The 20,700-nt window shown below is 31.8% G+C and overlaps 3 protein-coding genes across 7 annotated transcripts; all 3 read right to left on the bottom strand.

Annotated features, from left to right (window-relative positions):
- Window positions 1-634: 634 nt before the first annotated feature.
- LOC100806423 (THO complex subunit 6) lies at window positions 635-6,990 on the bottom strand. 3 transcript variants are annotated; one of them, XM_026126499.2, is made up of 13 exons: window positions 6,575-6,987; window positions 6,380-6,411; window positions 6,193-6,288; window positions 5,712-5,788; window positions 4,722-4,767; window positions 4,219-4,279; window positions 4,078-4,131; window positions 3,878-3,958; window positions 2,831-2,870; window positions 2,568-2,680; window positions 1,827-1,937; window positions 1,230-1,346; window positions 635-1,089 (listed from the first exon to the last, which is right to left on the bottom strand). In XM_026126499.2, exons 1-13 carry the CDS (start codon window positions 6,779-6,781, stop codon window positions 1,000-1,002), a joined length of 1,125 nt encoding a protein of 374 aa, XP_025982284.1. In that variant the 5' UTR covers window positions 6,782-6,987; the 3' UTR covers window positions 635-999. The 3 variants fall into 3 exon arrangements, 1 of the variants encoding a protein (XP_025982284.1); XR_005889410.1 differs by having other exon boundaries at window positions 947-1,089; window positions 1,230-1,336; window positions 6,575-6,990; XR_003265224.2 differs by having other exon boundaries at window positions 947-1,089; window positions 1,230-1,327; window positions 6,575-6,989.
- A 1,694-nt stretch (window positions 6,991-8,684) lies between these two features.
- On the bottom strand, window positions 8,685-11,480 carry LOC100814964 (peroxidase N). Its single transcript, XM_003549168.3, has 4 exons — window positions 10,962-11,480; window positions 10,390-10,575; window positions 9,984-10,149; window positions 8,685-9,287 (listed from the first exon to the last, which is right to left on the bottom strand). The coding sequence occupies exons 1-4, from the start codon at window positions 11,184-11,186 to the stop codon at window positions 8,866-8,868; spliced, it is 999 nt and encodes a 332-aa protein (XP_003549216.1). The 5' UTR covers window positions 11,187-11,480; the 3' UTR covers window positions 8,685-8,865.
- Window positions 11,481-14,372: 2,892 nt separating this feature from the next.
- Window positions 14,373-17,391, bottom strand: LOC100817622 (peroxidase N). Of its 3 annotated transcripts, none has more exons than XM_006600390.3 (5): window positions 17,178-17,391; window positions 16,792-16,940; window positions 15,845-16,030; window positions 15,444-15,609; window positions 14,373-14,995 (listed from the first exon to the last, which is right to left on the bottom strand). In XM_006600390.3, the coding sequence occupies exons 2-5, from the start codon at window positions 16,852-16,854 to the stop codon at window positions 14,571-14,573; spliced, it is 840 nt and encodes a 279-aa protein (XP_006600453.1). In that variant the 5' UTR covers window positions 16,855-16,940; window positions 17,178-17,391; the 3' UTR covers window positions 14,373-14,570. The 3 variants fall into 3 exon arrangements, with proteins under 3 accessions (XP_006600453.1, XP_040867289.1, XP_003549220.1); XM_041011355.1 differs by having other exon boundaries at window positions 17,134-17,268; XM_003549172.4 differs by having other exon boundaries at window positions 16,792-17,247.
- Window positions 17,392-20,700: the final 3,309 nt, after the last annotated feature.

The raw sequence follows: 20,700 nt of genomic DNA, 5'->3' as shown, positions 1-20,700 counted from the left end.
TGTGTTGAAAAAAGACACTCCCACTTTAACTTACAATACAGAAAAAGCTTATTCCTATTGAGTATTAAATTAACATAAGCTTTTTTTTTTATTATGCATTGTAACTTGATACCCCTAGCTCAACTTACAATACAATGAAAATATGTTTCTCTCAAGAGTATATTTGTCCAAAAAAATGGAGAAGCGGAAAGATTAAAGTGTGGTGTGCAAAAAAAAAAAAAAAGGCCCCACGAGATTTGTTGTTTGTTGTTTTAGATTATGGAAGAAAAAAAAACAAATAATTTTAGAGAACAAAAAACTATAAAAAAATGTGACATTTTGTACTCATTACTAAAACCAAGTGAAATAATTCCTTAAAACAGCAATGTTACTTATAGTTCGAATCAATTGCAAAAATACTGCAAAAACATATGTTCAAAGTTAAATTAGAAATTTAAAACAAAACTTTTGACAGAAATCAAAAGCGGTTGGAGGTTATAAAAATTTTCCTGTGACTAGGAATTTATACATATTAACATTTTTCCTACTTGGAAAGACAAATCAAACACTGTTGTACATTTATCTTCGTGATACACTCATTTCGACGATATGAACTTCAGAAAAATACAAATGATGCAGATGAGGAGTCTTTGTATTTTGGTAAATAAGCTGAGTAGCATATTTATGAGAAGAATGGAAGATATGTTACTCATTCAGCATAAGGACTTTAGATGCTAACACTTAACACAGGAAGCAAAAACTTCCGAAGTGATACAAGCTTTTCATACCCTACTCCCATTTTAAAAAAAAAAAACTCAGTACTAGAAGCCTAAACAGTCACAGAAAAAACAATCTCTTTTTTCAGGTAATCCACATAATACAGATATCCACGATTCACTCGATCAAACTTCAAACTTTCGAAGAGCTTGCGATTCTGTACTAAATCCCGAAGCGTGTCATTCGTTGACTTGGAAATTGTTTTGGGTGGCCTTGAGGTATCAAACTATCTGAGAACTTTGCTTAGAAACACTGGCAATGAAATGTGCACATGTGGCTGCCAAATTGTGAGATAACATCAACAAGACATCCATAACCTCCAACTGCCATAACCTGAAACGAATAATGCGGTAATGCACCCAATATATCAAATAAAGCACAGAGTAACAAGGAGTCCATCAGCATGTTTGAGCTGACCTAAACCAAAGGTACTAAAAACAACTCAATAGCAATGATTTTGAATCAGAACATACCCCTGCAGGATGTAAGGAGATAGAAAAAGATGACGAAGGAGCACACTGTATTTGTGAAAGGATAGTGCCGTTCATGTCAAAGCGATTGAGTAGAGGATCTGTACCAACTGTCAAAATCTGAGTAAAATACAAATAATTAACAAGAACTATGAGAGCTAAAATTATAGTGAGAACTATTGATATTATAAGAACAAATAAGTCGCTCAATATTCAGAAGTGAACAATAATTTCCACATGATAAATACTGAATGATAATTGCAATAATTACATTTGAAAGGAGAAAAATATGCAGGCAATTTTGCACCAGAAAAATCTAAGAGCTAACAAACAAAAATATAAGGACAGACTCCAGGTGCTGAACTGTGAATCTACAGCACTATATTCCTTTTACCAGAGCGGATACTTCATCTTTTTACCAGAGCATATACTTTTTCTTTTAGAAGATTACAAATGACCCAATCAATTTTGACAGTGTCACCACCCCAGCCCATCAGATACACATATCACCAGACACCAATATCAAATACTATCAGAAAGTTAATATTACTAATGACAATTGAAACAACCGAAGAAAAAATAGAGATATAACTGACTCACTTGATTATTGTCAAATAACATGTCTTGTACACAAGCACGGGTAGGAATCTTTGATATGCATTCAGAAGCAGGAAGGTTCCAAAGTGATATATTACGTCCACTACTGCAAGCCTGAATAAAGGTGACAATGGTCCCTTAACTATTTATAAAACCAACAAACAATTCAATAACATATACACCATAATTTCCCATGCATGTGTTCATTTTACTAGTTTGCCTACAGAGAAAGGACTACCTTAAAATGTGAAGATTATTCTGGCTAGAAACGTTTTTTTTGTTGATGAAATAAAAAACTTATTAGCAAAAATAGCTTTATCACTTTGGAATTTTAAGTCATAATTAGAAATAACAATGTCTTCAATCCCAGTTAGCGGCTGACCCCAAAAACACTAAAGTGGGATGACTGTTATTATTTATTTAATTATTATATGTTATATATTTGTCTCTATTATATTGCATCATACAATATATATTTGCTACTCTAAACTAGAGAAGATCAGAAGAACAAAGGGAAAACAAGGGCTAAAACATGGAGGCTGGAAAACAGCAAAACGGGTGGCACACTCCACCACAGTTAGTTCTCATAACATCACACCAACTGCATCTGTAGTTATGCCCAGAAGCGATCAACATTTTGTCTGACTCTGAATATTCATATTTCTTTTATCAAATTAGCATTTGTAGAGCAAAAATATGAAGGGAAGTGGCAAGGAAATTATAAAATACGAGATATGCTCTTACCAACCAGCTCTCACTTGCATCTAAAGCAACACAGCCAACCCAAGAAGCAGATCCCTTTAATTTCAAATCTCTTGCTGGATCAATCACTTGCGTACACTTTCCACTTTTGCAATCTAGTAAATGTGGTAAATAAGCCACAGAAACGTAAGTACCCAATAACTCTATACCAATATATTTCAATAATCAATTAATTCATAAAAAGAAAAATATGATTAATGTAGTTTGTTCAACTTTAGTGACTTGAGCTGAAAAATGAATGATACCCCAAATTCGTGTCGTCCCATCCTCCGAACCTGTTATGATCTGAACATTGATCAGAAAGAATCAACAGTTAAAAACCTAGAAATAATGTGGAAAGACAAAAAGATCACTAAGCAAAAGAGAAATGGCAACAGAGAAGATGCTTTAGTAGTCAGGATTTTAAAATACTAACCCACATATTTCTAATGCTAGTGCAAAATTTTAACATTTTTTGTAGAAACTAGAAATTATTTCTGCAGAAAAGATCTCTAGTTGCTTCAACAGTATATATATCTCCTTTTTCTCATCTCCCCCTTCAATACCCTGTTATATGGTACATATAACTATTGCCCTGTCTATGTCTTGTATATGTTCCAAAAAGTATTAAATACTCCCTCCGCCCCTAAATATAAGACTCTTTTAACTAATTTACACCCTTTAAAAAAGTTGGTGTTAATATAGTTAGTAGCAATAAATTTCTTTAACAATTTGTATTATTTTGCCAAAATTACCCTTGAGTTTATTGGGACTCATAATCTCTCTCTTTCCACTTAATTGCTTTCACACCTAATTAATTAATGTGTGCTAGTCTTCTTATCCAATTCTTATAAGAGAGATAATGAATTTATCTATTAAATATATAGTATTTATTATAAAGTAATAAAGGGTATATGGGTCAAAAATAATTAATGCAAAAGACAACTTGAAAGTAGTCTTATAAAAAGGGACAAATAAAACTGAAAAAAGATTCTTATATTCAGGGAGGGAGGGAGTATAACTTCACGACTGATAAAGACATCATATATAGTGCAAAAATTAGAAACCGAATAAATTTATTTTAAATAATAAAACTCTATGTAATCTCTCCTCTCTCCTTATTTTATAATAATACATTGTCTCCACTAGGACCATTATGTCTTGTAAAAGCTAGTAAATCACTACCCTTTATTTAATAAAGTTCAGACCAGCGTCTAAGCAGGATTCAAACTCCATTCTCCACCTTTGGATATATTTCTTTCTGTTAATAATTACCATCAAGTTCAAATGACAATAAGGTCAAGAATCAAGACCTGATCTAATGAGTTGCGAGCAACTATACAATGCAAATAGTCCATGTGCCCCTTGAATACCATTTTCACTTTACCAGTTTCCTAGAAACATTAACACATGTTAGTCCAGTATCAACACAAATACAATTATAAATCAAGTTATCCAAGAAACTTCCTATGCAAGAATTATGTTCACCTTCCGTGAATAAATAATTACATACCACATCCCAACAATATGCACAAGAATCGCCAGATGCAGCAAAAACAGATCCCCCCTACAATTAAACAAAAAAATATTGACAAACTGAATCTTGAAATAACAAACAAATTATTGTGACAAACAGTCAAAAACAATTACAAACCTGAGTATTGACAGCAATAGCATTATTCTCAGGGATAGGTGAAAGCGCACCCCAAGGACCTCTGAAAGACAACAGTGTGTGGACATATAGAGGACAATCAGAACCAAAAACAGAGGTACAAAAGAACTGCTGATAGCCTGCTGCTAATTATAATAAGCTACAAGTTTTCTACACATGCCCTGATTGTGAGAAGAATTTCCTTTTCTGAAAAGTCTCAAGTCAGGCAAATACCATAAACATTAACAATGCAATTGTAAAAGTGAATAAGATAAACAAGAATTTTAAATATCCAAGATTATTTCCAAAACATTTTAAATAATTTTGCAGTGCAATAGACAATAATGCCAAATGTGGAAATGTACAAGAGTATATTCAGAGAATATACAGGAAACATGAACCAAACAACAGTGAAATCAAGAAGGATAAAGCATCATGTAGTTCTGCAGTACTTATAGCAAACAACTGAACAAGCTGAAACATGCTTCAATTCTTTAAAAACTCACTTGTGTTGGGGATTCACCACATCAAGTACAGGCTTGATATCATTTCCTGAAATATTAAGGGATGACATACATAAGACATAACAAATCATTAATTCAACAGTAAAAATAAGTGACATAGAAGAAGTAAGTGAAGGACTGAAGGGGAATGACACAACTCCCAATCAAATCAAATGCATAATAAGGGAGACTTATTGTAGAGGATAAAGAACAATATCATAGTGAGCTTTAGCTGACCAAAAAATTTAGCAGAACCATAATTTTGCTGCATCACATCAATCACTTTGATGTTTCTCATTTAGAATTCTAAATTCTTATTTAAGAAAATGAAAATGATAGATGAAACTGTTAGAGTATTAGGATTCTCATTGACATATCCTTTTATGGGTCTTATCATGAAGTGTTATTGGTCCGTGTTTTTTACTAGTTTTACAATACTAGTACTCAACCTATATGTTAAAATAAAAAGAAGTAATAGATTAGTGTATTATATCATATAGTACATACATCAAAGCTTTTTTCTAATATCATTTAAGCTGTGTTTCTCTCTTTTATCTTTTCCATAATTCCATCTTTACCCTATAATTTCAAGTGGAAAAAACCTCAATTCTTATTAACACTTTGCAGTTTTTTTATATAAAATATGTAAAAGTGCAATCAAATGAATCAATCAGATTTAGTTTTATCATACTTTGCAGAAGAACAAATCCAAGGGGCACTTTCTATATAAAAAAGAAACACTAAGATTCATAGATGCAGAAACAAAATAATCGAGGAAAAACAATGATGAAAGTTGCTTCAGAGATGAAAAGATAAAAATGGATGCACTAATGCTCAGGTTAATTTAAAATTCGATCTGAACTGTAACATGTGTTTGGCTCAGTTTATTTTGAGGAAATAATTGCTTATTTTTACCAGCTTCTTGAGATAACTTTTGAAAAAAAAAAATAATTATTTCCCAAAAATTAATCATTCCGAAACAAGCAATATCACCTTGGGAAGAAACAGAATAATTTGAGCTTGAAAATTCGTTCCATCTCCATCCTCGAATCCGACCATCATCACCACAGCTGCAAGATAAAACTACTGTCAGGAGTTGTGCCAAATGGTTAAAATGTTTTATTCTTGCATCTAGTCATGAAAAATCATTTCAGCACGCATATGAATTATATTAACAATAACTATAACGTCTGCAAACACATAACTCCCTAAATAACCAGTATACAGAAATTCCCTTCTCTTTAAAACAAAACCCCTATAAAGCATCTAGCAAGTTCAGAGCTAGCGCATCATGCAACTGATTAATTCCTTCAAGACCATGCTAGTAAATGCAAATACACATTAAAATTTAATTTGAGTCTGCCTCTTTATGTATACACTATGCAGATGCGGATAAGTGTCCTAATGCGGTTCATCATGAGAAGACAGTAGGACGAGACAAACAGAGGTATCAATATTCAGTAACAATTTGAACCTCAGCAACAGAGCATCTTCGCCATCACCATAAAATCTGACATCGTAAGCAGGTCCATCGTGCGCTTGAACGAAGCAATTTGGTTCAGCCAACAACCTAAACCAGTAGCATTGAACACGAAACACGCTTAAACCCTAAAACTGATAAAATAATTGATTAAGCATAAATTCTGTGAAGGCGGACATACTCATCTGTATCGGCATTGACGAAACCGAATGGCTGCAACAAATGCAAAAACAACGAAATAAGAAAAGCTAGTTTCACCATCAAAATTCAAAAGAAATAAACTGTTAACGGCGCTTGAAGCTGTCAGTGAAGTGAAACGATAGTCGAAAGCAAACAAAATTGGTTCGATGGAGGAAGAAATTGAGATGATGCTAACATTTTTTATCTTAGAGGCGGCGATGGAGGAAGAGATGGAGTAGGATGCGACGGAACCGTCGCTAGAGGCAAGGATGAGAGTGTCGAGGTTAGAGGTGTAGGGTGGGGCCCAAGCGGTTCGGAAAACGGTTCGGGTTTGGATTTCCCTCTCCTTGAGAATGGTTTCTCTGTATGCGTCTTCGTCCCAGTTCGTGGCGTCACCGCACATCGTTACTCGCCGCTCGCTGCGTTCGTTCTTCAGCTCCTCCGCCAACAACAAAGCAGTGCACTCAACGACGACGTTTTAAAGAGGATGATGACCCGGGGATTCGGGCAGCGACCGGGATGAACTGGTTGACCCCGCCTCTTTTTTCAATTTTCCAAGTGAGTATTTCTCATTTTCATTTCCTGTTGTACTTTTGCTCTACTAATTATTGTAATTATGTATGAATCCAAAAAAAAAAAATTCAATTATTTGATATTGAGTCCTTGGATTCCAATTGCACAAAATGAGCTTTTTGACCAAACTGAAGTAAGAAAATATTTTTTTTCTGTATAGAAATTGTTTTTGTTACATAATCATGAGACTATGTCATCTTACCTAGAGACTGAGGATGGTCTTTTGGCTTCACTCAGAAGACACCAACTTGATGATCAATAGCTGGTTGTGGCTGCACGAAGACAAAGATAACTAGGTATCTTTAATTAAGATGACATATTTTCTTGCCTACATGGACAAAAATAACTCATGGTAGTAAATTTTGTGTTTTCTACACTAATTTTGTATAAAAAAATCACACAAATTGAGTATCTATAAGTATATATATTACCTCCATCTTTTTTTTTAAACTATTTCAATTAATTTATATCTCTTAAAAAAGATAGCTCATTTAGTTAAAATGTTAAATTTTTAAACAATTTATATTATTATTCCAAAATTATCCTTATTTTTAAAAAAAGAATTAATCATCTCTCTTTACACTTAGCACTTAATTGCTTCCCACATGTTTATATTCTCCAATCCTAATAATGGATCATCATTTAATCTTATCAGCAAAATTTGTTAAAAAATTAAATCATCATGCTATTATCTATTGTTAGTTTGTTACATCAACAAAATATAATAAAAAATAATAAAATTATCCCATTGTAATATTTAGAAAATTCAATTTGCATAATTAAAAACTCGAGATCAATATCACAGAATTATAATACTTAAAAAAGTAAATATGATTATCATTATCTTTATCTTTATCTTCATCTCATATGATTACTTCTACATGTTTTTTTAAGGAAAAAATAGGTTATCTTTTAATTTTTTAGATGATTGTTAATAAATATTAACTTTTTTCAACCATAAAAACAACTTGGGATGTTTGTGGGACAATTTTGCTTGTGTCCCTACCTAATCCAAAATTGTAATGCTATCAATTTCTTAAACCCAGACTTGACCCAAAACATTTGAATTCGAAAACTCTTCCATATTTTCTTTTCCCTTAATCCTTAATCCAATATTATATCTCTTATAATATATTCATCTTAACAATACATAGTTAAATCATTGAAGTAAAAAAGCAAACAACTACAATTAAAATAGATTTTATACTGATAAACAACATTAATATAAATATAATATCATTTTTGACAAAATAATATTTATCAAGTCAGGTAGTTATATTATTAATACATAATTATTTAAAAATTATGCTCTAAAATAATTATAACACTGGACTAAGTTAGCACAATTGAAATACAACCTGATCCACACTCAGGCTTTTGTTTTTTTTTTCTTCAAAAAATTCAATTTATTTCTTCTCTGCAAAACTGAAAAAAATTCACCAACTCATCCTCACTTGTATTTGACTGCTACCAACACAAATGATAAAACAAAAAACGCTAATTTTCATTTTTTTATACCTATTCTCATATCCTGTTCGTATTTTTATTCACCCTACTCTCACCTCCCTCGGATTTAACTGCTACCACTAAACAAAACATTTTCATTTTATTTTCTTTAACTATCTATTCCTTTTCTATTTAGTGACTAACCATGTTTCCATTTTAATTGATTTTTATTTTGACAATAATCTGAATAGAATAATAAGCTGGGCCCCGTAAAACAGAAAGGGAAATACTTCAAACTCTTGTTTATTTTGTCTTATGTTGGGTTAGGTTCCCACATCCACTGTGTGGGACCTGAAAAGCACATTCCATTTCGAGAAACATAACAACCATCACCTAAATTATCTAATATAACTTGGAAGACGCCCGAGCTTATGCTTATTCCATGTCTTGAAAGCCTATTTCATATTGCTAAGAATTTATCACTCTGCAGTTTTTCCTAATCTCCCCATCAGTCCCAGTCTTAATATTTATATTCCCCATCTTGATCATAGAATTGGAAAAGTCCCCAAAGAAGAGTCCACTATCGTTGCTATAACTTTGAACTAAAGGTTTAGTGGTTGAATTAGCTTCATCACTAGAAAATAGAATCTGGTCAGAACTGAGAAGCCCCTTTCCACTGAGCAAGTTCTCGAAGTAGTGATTGTCAAATAGATCCGATGAGTTCCGATCAAGGACTGTAGTAACGTTCCCATCTCCATTTTGAGGACACAAACTTTGCAGGTCAGAGAGCATGTCAGTGTCTAGTGTAGTGTCTGGTGCACCTGTTCCGGAGAAGTTGGACAATCTATTGCTAAACAGTGTACACCTTGCTCGGCCAATAGTATGGGCACCTTCACATATAATTCGATTAATATATATAAGTTACCATACATATATCGAAGCAATTAAGCCAACAAATTAAGAAAAAAAAACTTGGATACGTACAGTTTTTTACGAGTTGTTGGTGTAATTCTTTAATCAGTATTAAAGTTCCATCTTCATAGTCTACGTAAATCATTAATGCATATCTTCATTACACAGATTAGTAAGATGAAACTTCAATTTTAATTGAAGAAAAACACCAACAACACCGAAAATTATATCTTTTTTTTTTTTTTTACTCTGATCCAGTTCCCTCTGGGTGCTGCTCTCCAATTAAATATGAAGTTTTACTTTCATATTCTGCACAATCCTTTAATGCATACCTCTATTATATGGATTACTAATGTGAAACTTTAATTCTAATTAGGGAACAACATCTAAAAAATTATATCTAATTTTCTTTATTATTTATTTACAAAAAAATAATGATAAACAAACACCCACTTATTTTAAACATCTAATTACAAAGAATAATGATAAACAAAAATTTTAATTTCTTTTTATCTCTCTTTATATCCTATCATAAATATCATAAATCTTATAATATAAGTATTATAAGTATTTTTCTTTCTCTTTGGGTGTCTTATAATATAATGGGTGCTTATGAAACATTTTCCATTTACGAACTAGCCAGCTTGAGAAGTCATGGCGAAGTTCTATGTTACCTGATAAAGAAACAACATCTGTGAGATTAAGGCCCATATTAGCAAACTTTGAAATGATGGTATCCAATGGATCAAATGGTGCAGGAAGCGCCTCATTTGCTAGAGTTCCGTTTGAGACTGTTCCATCTCTTCGTCCTAGCAGAACCTTCCAAGAAGGACCACCACTCTACGAAACATTATAATGACTTTATGAGTGAAATATCTAATCTAATTATGCTAAACCCAAATTCGTTGTTTGAGAAAAAAGTTCATAAAAAAACATGAAAGGTGTAGTTAATCACTTCCGCAACTTGTTTGGGTAAGTAATTATATTTCATTTCCGTGCATGTTCCTTGAGTCGTAAACGAAATAAGAAAAATTAATGAAGAAATTAATATAGAGAATAATGGGATTTGAATAGAATTACCAGGAAAACAGAATCTCTGGCAGCGATGGCTAATATATCAGCACATGAGACAACCCCGTCACATTCACTCTCCACTGAACTTTTGATTGTATCTACAACATCATATCCTCTGGCAGAGTTCAGGTTAGGAACAGCAGACTTCTCTCCATCATCACCACCATCTAGTAGTATTGATCCATCACAACCCTGATCATGTTCAAAGAAAATAATTTAAGATTTAAATGAAATAAAGCTATATCAGATTTTAATGTATATGGAATTGAAAGAAAGAATAATTAATATTTCAGTTTCAGTGACTACTACTCCATGCTTGTATAGGAGAATGGAGCTTGAGATCTTTACTCCAACTCTAAACAACTTATATTAGCTGGAAATTTGGAATACTAATAATAACGTACAGTATTTCAATAAAATAATAATTTCTCTTTGGATAAATAATAAATAAATAAATTCTTCAGAGCAGCTTACTGACAAAACTGTGTGTTGAAATACAATAAATCTATCTAAGCATGCAATTTGACTGAAGTGTGCATGCACATAATAAAACAACCATATATGTCACTGAAACTCACATTCACAAAGCAATCATGAAAGTGAAGACGAAGCAAAGAAGCAGCCATTCGCATCTCATTCGTGAGAGCTTTTTTAACCTCTCTCCTTACTATTTTGGAAACGTTAGGACATGATGACTTATAGAAGTCTGTTGTCAGTTCAGACTTTACTGCCAAAAGCAACAGGAACATATTCATATTCATTAACCAAAAGTAACAACCACTCGAACTACATGACCGCTTCATTGCCAATTACTTTGCAAATTAAAGCTCTAACTAATAACTATAAGACCAAAGCAAGGATGCAAATTATTCAAGAGGCCAGGGCAAGATGAATGCATGTGAAAACTTAGAGGCTTAATTTATAGACAATGATACGAGAGATGTCACATTTATGTATTCACATAAAAGCACCACTTGTGACTTAATTTGCTGCTCAGTGGCCTCGTGTTTGACTGAATTCAACATTTGTGTGCTTATACCCTTTAGAGACTGTTTAATTTTATAACCTCCATACGTAGTTAAATCAATCTTGCACATTTAAACACTTACTCTCTTCATAGAATTATGTAATAAAAGTGATCCAGAATAACAACCTTTAAAATATATAATCACTGGACGCGGTAGTGGATCGGTTGTCGTGGAATTGTTCTATTTAACAAGTCATATGACATGAATATGCATTAATTATTTGAAAAAATAACTTTGTCGTGTTAGTGTGATGTTATATTGACATGCATGATGTAATAATTATCAAATTCTATGTAATAAAAAGGTTTTCTCTTCGAGTTCATGAATTAAGACGCACCAAAATATATATTATAATTTTATAAACCTCCAATTTGCAAGATTTTCCAGTTAATTGGCACGTGTTCTGTATTTTAATTAATAAACCAAATTTGTTTAATGTGTGGACTCATGCATGGGTGCCTCTTCCATTAACTAAGTTTACGATCATAACCTAATATCACAGTCCAATCAGAGATCTACTTGATGGACTGACACTGTGGATGACGATTAGATTCATTAATTCCTCGAGACATTGCTGTACATGTGAGAAGCTTTATGCTGAAAATTTGTCTTTATTATCAATATTCAATATTATGTTTAATTTTATTTTTTTCTGATGGCCATTCCCTCCCTATTTGCCACACCACTTACAGAAGGAGAAGATCACTTCTCTACAACTACCTCTTTAGGTTAATTAATTGACAACTTTAACACAGATAGGAAATCCATTACGATCGGTATATATATAATAGTGGTTTTATATTTAATTTGGTTCTAATGGTATTTTGCGCACCCCTAAAATTAAACTTCTAACATATTAATGTAAAGAGTGTTAATAAGACATAAAGTTTATTAAAAAGAATTTTTATAAAAAAAAAGTTATGCACAAACACTCAATCATGCATAATTAATCCATTATATATGATAAATTTGTTGACTTTTAAAATAATTATCTTAAAGTAATTCAAATGATAATATGTAATTTAATGACAGTTTTACACCATTAGTGTATAGACATTAAATTTATAAAAAAATTATTAAAAATTATGTAATTATGAATAATGGTCAATAAATAATAAATAAGATCCACTTTTGTTATGTATTTTAAAAAAATATAACTAATAATAAATTAAAGCACTAAATTTAATAAATTTTAATTTTTAATAAATTTAACAAGAGTATAATAATAAAATAATATTAGTAGCATTTAATATAAACATATTTATATTTTTTGTTACTATGATATCGGTATGAAGTATCTACTAATTTTATTGATAATTAAGTTCAGTTACTATGTTATGTTTAGCTACTATGTATGTGTATGTGTATATATGTGCTTACTCGAATAATGGTGTGTTGTGATTGTTATTAGCTTATAATGTTGGCATTGAGAGACTGATGCATCTATGTACATGAGGTGGATCTAGTTATATCAAGATAATGTTTGAAATGAAGTGTATGTGACCTAAGTGATCATTTGTGAAAACATCCACCATGTGATAATGGTACTAGTATGTATAAAAATGTCATAGATATCTTGTATGTCTCATATATGCATCATATCATATGGTAAGTCTTTTGAGTGATGTTGAACTTAAACGAGAAGATGATGAATTAGTTGAATATGACTTTGGCATTAGGAGTGTTATCTAATTTAAAATCTTTATGTGACTTGTGTTAATTACATGAATTGGAGACTTGGAGTATCCTTGCAAGATTAGGTAAGAGACACTAGTCTCTTATCTTGATTGAGAACGTGATTTTTGGTTTCTCATGGGATAAAAATTTGTCGATTGCATGTCCTTTTAAGCTTCTTTCACAAGTGTTTTATTAGTATCATACGCATCTAGAGTCTTACATTGAATTCACATCATAATGTATGCGTGTTTAAGAGGATATTTATACTTATATGACTATGTTACAAGTGTTTTTCCGTGTGTGATCATATATGTTTCTAATTTTTATATTGTTATGTGTGATGAGATTCACTTCTCATTTATTTGTTTGTTTTAATTTGTGTTTGGACGGAATGTCTCCGAGCATGAGTTTTTAGTCATTAATGTAAAATTTTCAATGATTTATTTTTTTATATTTTATTAACATGATTTTGTATAGTCTTTGAAGTGCCAAAAGTTCTTTAATTTTTTATTATATTATTTATTGAGTTGTATTTCTTTATGTTTATAAAGATGTGAGATGCAATGTTCTTTTTTGGCCAAATAAGTTTTTGAAAAATTAGTACACCTTTTTATTTAAATTTCACCAAACATATTTTGAGGATACTATGTGTCTTGGGATAAAAGAGTGCTATAGTAATTACTTTTACCTTATTTCAAACTTAATTTCATTAACCTATATTTTTTTCATTTCTAATTTCTGTTAAACCAATTACATTTGTTATAACTTTATTTGTCACCTGTTTATTCATTTTTTTAATTAATGAATTCTTAAAACAAAGTATTTGGTTGAATTTTTGAATGATTTAACAGTGAAATCAAGTGACTTAATCTCTTTCACATGAGGAATCATGCTTAGAGTAAATTAACTTAGTGAAAGTAATAGTTGAAATAATCTTAAAGGGTAAAAATCATTATTACATCAAGAATTCATTTGGTAGACGGAACATCCAACAGTTTTACAAGATTTATACTAAGTTATCATTTTTATCCCTTAAGTGTTTTTCTTATCTCTTTGAATCTTGCTATTTTTTTATGTCTTATGTTACTCTTAAACTTTACATTAATGCTTTTTACCTTAAAATATATCAACTTTTCTTTTTTCCATCACTTAAAATTTAGTGTATACAATATACAAATTATATAGACTAGATCTTATCATTTATTATTATTTATACAAATTTGTGAACTTGCCAAGGAATTAAGAAAACAATCTGAATAGAAAAAAACTGGTGCACATAACATAAAACGAGGGAATCGTTGATACTATCTTTAATTTATCTTTTGTTGGGTTAAGTTGCTCACATTCATCTGAAAAGCACATTTCCACCTACAAATTCCATTTTGAGTAACATATATAAACACCAACCTAAATTACCTAATGTAACAGGAAGACACCGCATCTTCTGCTTATTCCATATCTTGCAAAGCGTTTCTTATCATATTACTGAGAATTTATCACTCTGCAGTTTTTCCTAATCTCTCCATCAGTCCCAGTCTTAATATTTATATTCCCCATCTTGATCATAGAGTTGGCAAAGTCCCCAAAGAATTGTCCACTATCGTTGCTATAGCTTTGGACTAAAGGTTTTGTTGTTGAATTAGCTTCATCACTAGAAAATAGAATCTGGTCAGAACTGAGAAGCCCCTTTCCACTGAGCAGGTTCTTGAAGTAGTGAATGTCAAATAGATCCGATGAATTCCGATCAAGGACTGTAGTAACATTTCCATCTCCATTTTGAGGACACAAACTTTGCAGGTCAGAGAGCATGCCAGTTTCTAGTGTGCTGTCTGGTGCACCTGTTCCTGAGAAGTTGAATAATCTATTGCTAAACAGTGTACACCTTGCTCGGCCAATTGTATGGGCACCTTCACATATAATTCGATTAATATATATTGGTTAACATATATATACTGAAGCAATTAAGCTAACAAATTATGGATTAAAACTTAGATACAGTTACTTAGTATGGTTGTTATTGTTCTCCAATCAAAATTGAGGTTTCATCTTGATAATCTGCTAGTCGTACTCTTTTAATAAATACGTCTATTATAAAGATTACCAAGGTCTAAGAAAGTTTTTTTGACAAAACTTACTTACAGTTCCTTAGAAGTTGTTGTTGCTGTTTTCCAACTAGAATTGAAGTTTCCCTCTGAGGTGTAATCCTTTAATACATACGTTTATTACACGGATTAACGAGGTGAAACTTCAATTGGAGTTAGGAACAACACCACATCACTTAAGAAATTGCATCTAAGTTTTCTAAAAGTAATTTCGAGCTAGCTTGAAGATCGAGATTGTGAAGTTCTCTGTTACCTGATAAAGAAACAACGTCAGTGAGATTAAGGCCCATATTAGTAAACTTTGAAATGATGGTATTCAATGGATCAAATGGCGCTGGAAGCACCTCAGTTGCCAGTGTTCCGTTTGAGACTGTTCCATCTCTTCGTCCTAGCGGAACCTTCCAAAAAGGACCACCACTCTACGAAACATTATGACTTTATGAGTGACATATATAATCATGCTAAAACACAAAATCGTCGTATAAAATAAAGTTTAAAAGAAACGTGGAAGGCATAGTTAACCACAATTTAATTTCCAACTTGTTTGAGTAATTCACATTTCATTCCCGTGCATGCATGTTCCTTGAGTAGTGAACGAAATAAGTAAAATCAATGAAGAAATAAGTCTATAAAATGGGATTTGAATAGAATTACTAGGAAAACAGAATCTCTGGCAGCAATGGCTAATATATCAGCACAGGAGACAACCCCACTACATGCACTCTCCACTGAACTTTTGATTGTATCTACAACCTCATATCCTCTAGCAGAGTTCAGGTTAGGAGCAGCAGATTTCTCTCCATCATCACCACCATCTAGTAGTATCGATCCATCACAACCCTGATCATGTTCAAAGAAAAAAAAATTGATATCAATGAAAATAAGGTGTAACAGATTATGCTCTAACTTACTAATTCTGTGTCACATAATTAATTGGAAATTCGGAATACCCAATATAACAGAATTTCAATAACATAATCATTTCTCTTCTGATAAATTTCATAAAAATAAAATAAAATCTTTAGTGCAGTTTACTGACAACGATGTGTTGACACATTAAACTGATCATAATAATATTCTAAGCTTTCATTTTACTGCCCTTTAATTGCAATAAAATATTTTTAGGACAAATCAAAGTTTCAAATTGTGTTTCTGCGTGATTGCATAGACCAATAAAAATTTGATATTGTGGACAATTACATGCAAATGCAGTTGATGCAATGTGCCCTGAATATTGCAACCTCAATAACTGTTGTAGACTGTAATTTAAAACCTTGAATAAATTGCAATCCTTTCTACCTATTTTATTTAGGACTGAGGTTAGATTTGTGTGAGCAACATACCAGTACTCTCTAACACACTTTTTATCATTGGCTAAAATTTATTAGCAACTACAAAATCATTAATTTGACTCATTAAATATGAAGTGAAACTCTAATTATGTAAATTTTAATATCAGGTAATAATAAAGAATGTGTTTAAAAAGGTGTATTAGAAAGTATTTTGCTACCAATTCTTGTAGGTTAGTAGGATAAGAATGATAATAGTATCCTAACAATTTGACTGAAGTGTGCATATAACAAAACAACCATAAAACTTACATTCACAAAGCAATCATGAAAGTGAAGGCGAAGCAAAGAAGCAGCCATTCGAATCTCATTCATTAGAGCTTTTTGAACCTCTCTTCTTACTATTTTGGAAAGGTTAGGACATGATGACTTATAGAAGTCTGTTGTCAGTTGGGACCTTACTGGCAAAAGCAACAGGAACATATTCATTAGACAAAAGTAATAACCGCTGGAACTACATGGCCGCTTCATTGTTATTTACTTTGTAAGCTCTAACTAATAACTATAAGACCAAAGCTAGGATGCAAATTATACAAAGAGGCCAGACAACTATGAATGTGGAAACGTATAAGCTTAATTTATAGAAAATGATACCAGAGATGTCACATTTATATATTCACATAAAAACACCACACCACCTGTGACTTAATTTGCTGCTCAGTGGCCTCGTGTTTGACTGAATTCAACATTTGTGTGCTTATATCCTTTAGGCTACATAACTAAATCAATCTTCCACATTTAAACACCTATTCTCTTTAGAATTATAGTGATCCAGAATAACAACCTTCAAATTAGTATCAACTTCACGTCACATGTTAGTGTGATGTTAGGCTGGCATGCATGATACAATAGTTAATAAATTTTATGTAAGGTCGGCCTAAGAATAAAACAACTAAAGTTACGCTTTAGGTTACCAATAAAAAAAATATTTTCTATTAATATTTATAAAAGAAAAAAGTTTCATATATTGATAAAAATGTCACATATATTTGTAAAAAGGCCTAACATATTTAAAGTAAATTAGGTCTCACTTCTTGTTGGACCGACCCTAAATTTCAATGTAATGGACAGGTTTCAACTTCCATCGAGTTCATGAATTAAGACACACCAAAATATATAATAAAAACCTCCAATTTGCCAGATTTCCCAGTTTCGCACGCGTTCTGTATTTTAATAACCCGAATTTGTTTAATATGGGAACACATGCATGGGTGCCTCTTCCATTAACTAAGTTTACTTTGACAACTTAATATCACAGTCCAATCAGAGTTCTTCTTGATGGACTGACACTGTGGGTGACGATTAGATTCATTAATTCCTCGAGACATTGTTGTGCATGTGAGAAACTTTATGCTGAAAATTTGTCTTTATTATCAATATTCAATATGATGTTTAATTTTTTTTTTCTGTTGGCCATTCCCTCCCTATTTGGCAGGCCACTTACAGAAGGAGAAGATCACTTCTCTACAGCTACCTCTTCAGGTTAATTAATTGACAGCTTTTTAAGACAGATAGGAAATCCATTACAATCGATATGTATTTTATATAATAATGTAATGTATGCCAGAATGTGCACCCTAGCTACTTGTAATGTATCAACAGTATACATCAATTTCTTATACAATGAAATTATTTATTAATATGATTGCATAACATAACATGACTAGCATAGCAAATACAATTTGTATTTTTTAACAAATTAAATTTGTTAGACAAAAACTATATCAATGCAGCTGCCTAATTATTAACATTTTTTTTGTTAATGACACTTTTTATATTATAGCGGTCGTGCTTGTGCTTGTAAAGTAATGCAGGACATTGTTCATCCTTGTAACTTGTATCTGAAATTAGGGGTGGGTAAGCGGGTCGGCTCGTCCCGCGTAAGGTCCGCCCGCATAAGCCCGCATTGGTAGCGGACCGGGCCAATCCGTCCTGCTTCTTACACGGACCAAATAAATTGATCCGCCCTCGCCCCGCGGACCCCGCGGGTCAAATGGGCCGATCCGCAGGCCTAGTTTTAAAAGAATTTTAATTTTAATAAAAATATAATACAATCAAATTAAGTTCAATACAAAGGTAAATAAAATATCAATAATTAGTCAATTACATCACTGAAATAAATAATGTCTTAACAAAAGAAAATCCAAGCAATAAATATAAAATATGAAATTTAAGCATCTCCAACAACAAATAATTCCATATTTGAAGTAGCTTGAGTCTTCTCCATCTCCATATCTTCATCTTCTTTTCCTAAAACTCGAAATAATAATAAATATTAGAATAAAGTCAAGTTAAGTGATTAAAAGACAATAATTATTACATATTATTTACCCTGCATATCAAATACTAGTAACCAATTTTTAGTATATATCAAGGCTTGTACGTTGTCAACAAGAAGCCTAGTTCGATATTTGTTAAGCACACGTGAGGAGAAAAAATGTTCTTAGCTTGCTACAACTGCTAAATATGATATGAGCTATTTTTTATAATAAAAATATATTTAAATATCTTTAAAAATATTTATTTAACAATTATTTTTGACTTAAATGATAAGAATTGATATTTTTATTATTTATGACTTTCAGATATGAAAATGATAGATTAAAAGAGAAAAAGATCAAGAAAATATCAAAAAAGAAGATTTTTAACAAGTTATCACTTATCTTTTTTATCTTAATCTTTTATTTTTCTTATCTTATCTTTTTTATCTTTATCATCTTTTAATTTAAATCTTTTATTTTTATCTTTATATTTTTATCTTATCTAATATATTTCTTTATCTGTTATTTTAAAAAGAAAAGTTTGAAGTGAAAAAGAGAAAATTAAATCTAATATAATTGGGTCAGGATCACACAAATTAAACCTTATGCGGGCAACCCGCGGGCCAAATCCGCATAGTCCCCTGGTTAAGCAGTGCGGACCCAAAAATATAACATAAACATGGACCGTTTAAAAAAATTGGTCCGTAACCCGTGCGGACCGCGGCCCCCGCGGGTCAGTCCATAGACCTAATCCCGTTTACCCACCCCTATCAAACTATCTGTAAAAATAACCAGAAGGCTATGATTGAAAAATATAACAGACAACATTTTTACGCCAAAATTTTTAACCAGTTTTTGTTACTAAACTGCTGTATTTTCCTGTTTATTTTGACAGTACTCCAATAACCATGAAGAATTAGATCCTACAAACAACAACATTTCCACCATGCAGATGCTAATAAATAACAATATTAAAAGGTCCTCCCGACTACTAGTCCACCACTTCTTACTGCTTCGAAGTGGTGGCCGAAGTTGATATGCACATATCTTTCTCTGGCTTCAATAGGATCCTAGTTTAATTAGAATATTGCTCAAAATTTGGAAAGTTTCATCAACATACCACACTTTCAAATTGAATATGTTTATTCGATGATATTAAACCTTTATAGGTTAGGGTCATATAAAAATTTGGTTTGAGCACAATATTGCAGCAGCCGGCACCATGCAGCAGATTGCAACGGAATAATTGGTAAAAAATGAAGCCATTTGGCACATGGGGGGTGGCTTACTACAAATAACAATAAGTAATTTTGATTAATTTGACACTGCATGCCCTTTTCTCACAGCCTGGTTTACACCATATCTGGACTCAAGTGAAAGAGTATGTCCCATAAAGTTATAAAAAAATATGATTTCACGTCGAATTTATATTTGGCTAGGATGAGAGAAATACAAATGTGTGTGTGTGAAATAAAACTTTAAAGAAAACTCTTATTTATAATGGGAATTAACATGGGCCTTTCTTATCCTCTTTTTACAACTCAACCCAAGCCCAAAAGAAAGCTATATGGAATCAAGCTTGAAAGCAATGAGAGCTTTGAGGGCTCCTCGTTTGCTTTTTTTTTTTTTTTTTTTTGGAAGGCACCACGTTTGCCTTCTTCTACCTACAATAAATTCATTCACAGCTTCAGCTGCCATCTAAAAATATGTTTTCGTTGTACATTTTATATGAGAAAAAGGATTATACACTGATAATTTAAAAAGTTTTAGGCTAAATTACAAATTTGGTCTTTCTATTTGTTTTAGAATTCGATTTTGGTCCCCCTGTAATTTAATTCACGAATTGAGTCTTCCATTTTTTTGTAATCCCATTATTTCAGTTCCTAATCTTGAAATTGGA

This window comes from Glycine max, chromosome 17 (assembly GCF_000004515.6).
Source record: "Glycine max cultivar Williams 82 chromosome 17, Glycine_max_v4.0, whole genome shotgun sequence".
Classification (NCBI taxonomy): Eukaryota; Viridiplantae; Streptophyta; class Magnoliopsida; order Fabales; family Fabaceae; genus Glycine; species Glycine max.
The sequence above is the reverse complement of the archived record's forward strand: the minus strand, read 5'-3'. Positions and strand labels throughout refer to the sequence as shown.